This window comes from Eurypyga helias, unplaced genomic scaffold (genome assembly GCF_000690775.1).
Source record: "Eurypyga helias isolate BGI_N326 unplaced genomic scaffold, ASM69077v1 scaffold22993, whole genome shotgun sequence".
Lineage (NCBI taxonomy): Eukaryota > Metazoa > Chordata > Aves > Eurypygiformes > Eurypygidae > Eurypyga > Eurypyga helias.
In genome coordinates this window covers 15,314-21,086 of record NW_010239644.1, presented here as the reverse complement: position 1 = coordinate 21,086, position 5,773 = coordinate 15,314, and the positions used below count along the sequence as shown (strand labels likewise).

Sequence of the window (5,773 nt, the reverse complement as noted above, 5' to 3'; positions counted from 1 at the left end):
TGAGCATGCCTGCAAGCTGTTAGAACCAGATATTTACTGCATAAAGCAAACCGTAATTGACTGTTGCGCCCGGTTTGGTTTGTGATCTGTTTGGTGGTTGAGTTGTTTTCTCGTTGAGCACCAAGGGCTGCTCTCTGTCCCGGTGTGGGACTGGTGACTGGGTGATCTCCAGCTGGTGTACGGTATTGACAAACCTCCTCGCAGACTGCCGTTCCTCCTGGTCTAGCCTCAGGCTAACGAGCAGGAAGTATTAGGCAGCTTTGTTCTTAGATGGTTCATGCTCGGACAGTGTGAATGATAGGGTTTTTGAGGGCCCCAGAGAATTTTTTTGAATCTGAGAATTTTTTTTTAAGTTCTGTTTGCCTTTAGAACTTTCACCCACCACGTAACGCTGGAACAATATTTTCCCCGATTCCCTGAAAGGTAGCGTTGCTTTCTTTGAGAATGTGACTCGTTATGCAAGCAACCAGTAGTTGTTTGGAAAGTAGTTTTTTGAATGCAGTTAATGTTGATTTGAATGTAGTTAACACACCGTTTTTTTTATAATTTAGTGTTAATGCAAACTGATTTCTCTTTGCAGACTCAGCTTGCCAATCGGAAGCAGATTCTGGAGTCGGTGGAGCTAGCTAGCCGATCGGAAATCCAGCACTTAACCAGCAAGCTGGAGAGGGCCAACGATGCGATCTGTGCCAACGAGCTGGAGGTGGAGAGGCTTACCATGAGGGTGGATGACCTGACTGAGAACAATCGGGTGATCCTGGAAGATCAGCAAAGAGTTCAAGAAGAATTAAGGCAATCCAAGAAAATGTTAGAGGTCAGTGGAGGGATGGTTAGGCAGCTGAATACAGACAGCTTGTGAGGAGTAGCCGGAAGGCTTTTCAGCCCAGAGCTCCCATCTCTCTAGAGCCTTTGTAAAGTTCCTGATTGGCCTCAAAGCTGGCTGTGTATCCATGTGGTGCTCTGCAGTATTTCCCAAGGGTCCTTAAAAATCTGATCAGCTTCTCATTGCCTTGCAAGATGGACCAAATCTCTTTGTTGCAGCAGTCATTCCTTCTCCCTCCTGTGCAGGTGCTGCAGGATGAGAAGGTGGAACTTCGGGCCACCTTGCAGTCTCAGGAAGATTTCATCGACAGCTCCAGGCTGCACCAGGAACAGTTACAGAAAGAGCTGGCCAGGGTGACCGAAACTCTTCGCACAAAAGAACTCCTCATCAGGTAGTTTCTGTGCCCTGCTGGTATCCAGATCTGTATTCCAGGTTCTTCCACTGAGGACAGTAGAAGCATTTTCATATAGCTGGGTCCGTACTGGTTGGCATATAGAACAGTAGGCTGTAGTTTCTCCCAAGTGCTGCGCTTCCTCACAGTGTTTGCCAGATTGCATTGCTTTTAAAATCAGCTGATACTCAGTGAAGAGTGCAGGAGGAATCAGCTTCCTGCTCAGCTCAGTTTCTGGGGATAGCACAGAGCTGAGCTTTTTGCCTTTCTTTTCCCCAGGCGTTTTCAGTCAAGAGCTGGAGGCCGTTCGGGATTTGACACTGTGCTTGTTAAAGCAGGTCTAAGTTTTCAGTGGTGTAACGGTGTCAGATTAGGGTTTCGATAAAGTAACTGCGTAGGTGACAAAATCATCTTGGCCTTCCCCTTCTGCACTGGCAACAATGCAGAAACTATAGGGTTCTGATGGCCGTGCCAAAAGGGTTTGGTGCATGTTACCGCACAGCCACGCCGTTATTTGCAAGCTGGATGTCTGCTAGTGGCGGGGAGACAGTCTGGACCAGGGGGGCCAACGTCAAAATAGGATGTAGTCTGGTTTTTGCTTATTCACAATGCACACAGGTGTCGCCTGGTGCTGGGCTTTGTGTATTTTCCGAAGAATTCCATGAAAATGGTGGTTGTGTTCCCCGTATTAGCAAACTCGGGCATGATGTTTTTGTGCTGAAAGTTCGTGTTTCTGTTTAGGACCTTGGAGGAACGCTTGCAAGAGAAGCAGTTGCCTTCTCCGGGGCTGGAGCTGGAACACATCCTCCTGCAGCTGGATGTTGCCCAGAAGAAGGAACAGCACTTACAGGCAGAAGTGACTCATCTGGAGAACAGGTAGCTCGCTTCCCCTGGGTCTGCAGTGAGGCTTGGATAATCATGTATACCTAATGTGTTGTATTCATCAAGTTAACTGGTCCCACTGATTTTTGTAGGCTTATTTTAAATATCAAAGGGCTGAAGAAATCAAATGCTATTCATTTTGCAGTTTAATAGTGAGGCTGTTCTGCTAATTGGTTGCCTGCTTTTCACCGCGCACTGTGGGCGTTTTCAGTGTTTCGGCTTGCTTAGGCTTAGCCCCTTCCTCGGTAACAGGTTAAGGAGCCTTGGTGAGTCAGCTGGTAAGAACCAGCTCTAGACCTTGCTGTGAAACAAGAATTAGAAACAAGTCTCCCGCTCTGAGTTTGAGGGTTTCAGACTCGTGTTTGCATAGGAAGTTTGTAATCTTAGAATGGTAAAGACACAAACAAGAAGCGGCTGTTATCTGTTAGATCAGCTTCATGATCTCTTTTGAAATTACTTTGGTAAACAAAACCGAAGGATTGGTAAGGAGCTGCTAGGTTCAGAGTCTGGTTTCTGTTGTGACGGACATAGGAGACTGCTTGGAACATCAAAGTTTCTCTGACCACGTCCTCCTCCTTAGGGGTATTCTAATCTGTAGTTTTACATTTGGCACCCAGCCTGGTGTCTTCAAATGCAAGGTGTGTGCAGCTGAGCGAAGAGCTGGATGAGAGTATCAAAGAGCTGCAGTCGATGGAAGAACACCAAGCTGAGTCCAAGGCAGAGATTAAAAAGGTAATGTCGCTTTGTTCCTGGAGAGGGGGAAAGGCGCTTGTGGAGTCAACCGTGCGGCGTGTGACGTGTGCCTCAGCAGAGTCTGCGGCGCAGTTAGCACAGCTCCCAGTGGGATCAAAGGCCAGGAGTGCTGTGGAGGCGGTGACAGGCTGGAGAGTGAGGGGCAGAGCTGAGAGAGGAGGAGTGGAGAGGGTGGGTTTGCAGGTTTCTGTACGCGGCTGTGTGTTTTACGTCGTGTTAGGCCGACTCTGACATCACACACTACTTCTCTACTCTCTGGAGATACTTGAGTTAATGCTGGAGGGGCAAATATGCAGAGAAATTAAGGCCTGGAATAGTTTAAGCCTTATATCGGCTCCCAACAGGCTGAAGTACAGGGAGGGAATGGGTTTTGCTGTCCTATGTCCTGTCACACTTGCAACAGGGCTTCAGTGTGTTTTCTAGTCCACATGTGAGTAAGGGCATTTGTTCCAGGCTTAGTGCCTGGACATGAACCAGGGTCTGGAAGAAATCTGCCATGAGAAGTTCGCCCTGGTGCTCTGCGCTCCCAAGCGAGGAAAGCCCTCCAAACAGCTTGACTTTTCATAATGGTCTAGATCAGTTAGGGTGAGCTTTCACTGGTGCATGGTCAGTGTAAAAACCGTACTGGACTTGAGTGAAGAACCTCACTTCTGTGAAAATCTTTCATCCTTTATTCTGAGTGTACAGAGGTGCAGCTCTTGCCAGAGATGTGTGCTTGGTTACACCCTTAAATGGCCACACAATAAATGAATCTCCTGCAGGCTGCTGGGGAGGAAAGAGAGATTTATTGTGGTTGTTTCTATTTTATATACTTGGGAGGCATTGAGATGACATGGAGATAAATCACCGTATGTATAGTATTTACATGGCTAGGCGAAAATCATCTGGTTCAGTTTTCTAACATGCTTGTAATTCTCAGAAAAATCCTGGAGGTTTGGGTGGCTAATATTTCTGGCAAATGGATTACTAGAGAAGAAATTATGCTGTGTTGTTTATTATGTCACTGAGTAAGTATACGATGTGCCTACCAGGGTATTGTATTCAATTCAGGTCTGCTGTCTCAAAAAGGATTGAATAAAGCAAGATAAGGTATGGAAAAGATGACCAGAAGGATGGAGTAGTTTTTTTTTTTATACAAAGAACAGCTGAATGGAATAGGGCTTACCAAACTGGAAAAGAGATAAATGAGATTGAACCTACTAAAAATAAAATCATGCCTGTCATGTGGAAAGTAAATAGGGAATGATTATTCTCTCATCATGCAGGGACTAGTGGTCATCAAATGGAGTTATGAAAACAAAGAGGTATATTTTTACCCTGTGCATAGCTAGCTTGTGGAAGTTTGCCATGGGTAGCTTTAGTTGCTACAAGCTAATATTGATTCAGAAGACCTAGGACAAATTAGTGGAAGAAAAGTCTGTATAGAGCTATTTAAAGATGCCATCTCTGCCTCAGGAAGGCGGAGGGGTGAACTCCAAGGTTGTGTTGTGAAAGTGCTACTGTGCTTGCCCAGGGATGGTAAAACCTTGGGTATCTGTTGGCCACAGAGGTAGAACGGTGAGCGAAAGAGGCTGCGATTTGACCAGTGGTGGGTCTTCTCGAGTACTCCTCAGCATAACATGCCTTGTCTCAGTTGGCACTTTATGGCCTGGGGGGATTGGGATGAGGTGGGTTTCAGTCAAGGACACGCATGTGCAGGGGGCTTGTTACACAGGGCTTTTTGTTTCCAGTACTTCCATTTCCCATTACCATGTGCAATACTTTCACTCTTTTGCTGAAACGTCTTTTAAAAGCTGGTGGGTGGCGTGTGCATATCTTCCTCCAGCTGAAAGAGCAGCTCTCTCAAGCTGAACAAACTCGCAGCAGTGAGCTAGAAGGGATGAAAAGGGAAATCTCCAGGCTGACACAAGAGCTACACCAGCGGGACATCACAATTGCCTCTGCAAGTGGCTCCACATCAGACCTAGAACAGCGGCTGAGGACGGAGATTGAAAGAGCAGAGAGGAAGGCGGTGGAGCACAGGGTAAAAAAGGCAGCGGGCTCTTACACTGTCTCTTTAAGGGATCTGAAGGCTTGGAATACCACCTGAGTTTTTAGCTATGTTAATAGTTTCCTTCTCTCTTCAGCCTTTGAACAAAGACTCTGAGACCCTTCTGATGAAATCTAATGTGTGGTGTTCACCGATTCTGTCTTGCTACTTCTTTTCAACCCCCTGACAGTCAGTCCCACAGAATTCCTTGAGGTCACTCGTGTTAACTAGGCCTGGACGATGGCATCTTTGAAAACGAGAGTAAATGGCTTGTGTGGTTATCTGCATGGCCTTCTCTGTACGGTCCCGGCACAGCTAACGGCCCAAACCTTGCTTTGTACTCCCGCTCGACCTGAGGGTGGAAAATACCTCTGGGGTGTTGTGGACATGTGTTGTGTTGTCATCCTTTTTTCTGAGCTTGTTGTTGCCTCTGTCTCCTCAGGTAATTCTGGTCCAGCTGGAAACTTTGAGGCTGGAAAACCGTCATCTCTCAGAGATGCTGCAAAGACCAGAGTGCGGTATGCTGGAGGTAGGCGTTAGGGACCGGAGGGGGGAAGGGATACACGCTGTATCTCCCCTGCCTGGGAACAGTCATAGACTCTCAAAATGCTTGGGAGAGTTCAGTGACCTTAAAACTCAAGCAAAAGGGACAATTTGTGAGAAAATAAGGCCCATAAATACTGAGCATCTTGTTTGGCCAGAGAGTAGCGAGGAGAACTGCAGAAACAGAGCTGTCATCTCAGTTTCTTCTCTGTGAGGCCTGGTTTTTAGTACGTTTCGTTACACTTCTGTTTTATGCCAGTTTACCTCAAACCTCTGATTCTAAATCTCTGCTGTCCTTTTGACCTGTCTTCGAGCTGTAACTGCTCTGGTGCTTTCTGGGGTGAGAGTGTTC

The 5,773-nt window shown here is 46.8% G+C and overlaps 1 protein-coding gene across 1 annotated transcript in view; it reads left to right on the top strand.

Annotated features, from left to right (window-relative positions):
* The window catches only part of CEP63 (centrosomal protein 63kDa), a gene marked incomplete at its 5' end in the record, with an annotated part of 21,025 nt that overhangs the window by 7,410 nt on the left and 7,842 nt on the right, over window positions 1-5,773 (top strand). Inside the window, 6 exons of the mRNA XM_010148233.1 lie at window positions 581-814; window positions 1,069-1,214; window positions 1,956-2,090; window positions 2,714-2,828; window positions 4,675-4,872; window positions 5,321-5,407. Coding sequence (XP_010146535.1) covers window positions 581-814; window positions 1,069-1,214; window positions 1,956-2,090; window positions 2,714-2,828; window positions 4,675-4,872; window positions 5,321-5,407 — 915 coding nt within the window. The remainder of the gene's footprint in view (window positions 1-580; window positions 815-1,068; window positions 1,215-1,955; window positions 2,091-2,713; window positions 2,829-4,674; window positions 4,873-5,320; window positions 5,408-5,773) is intronic.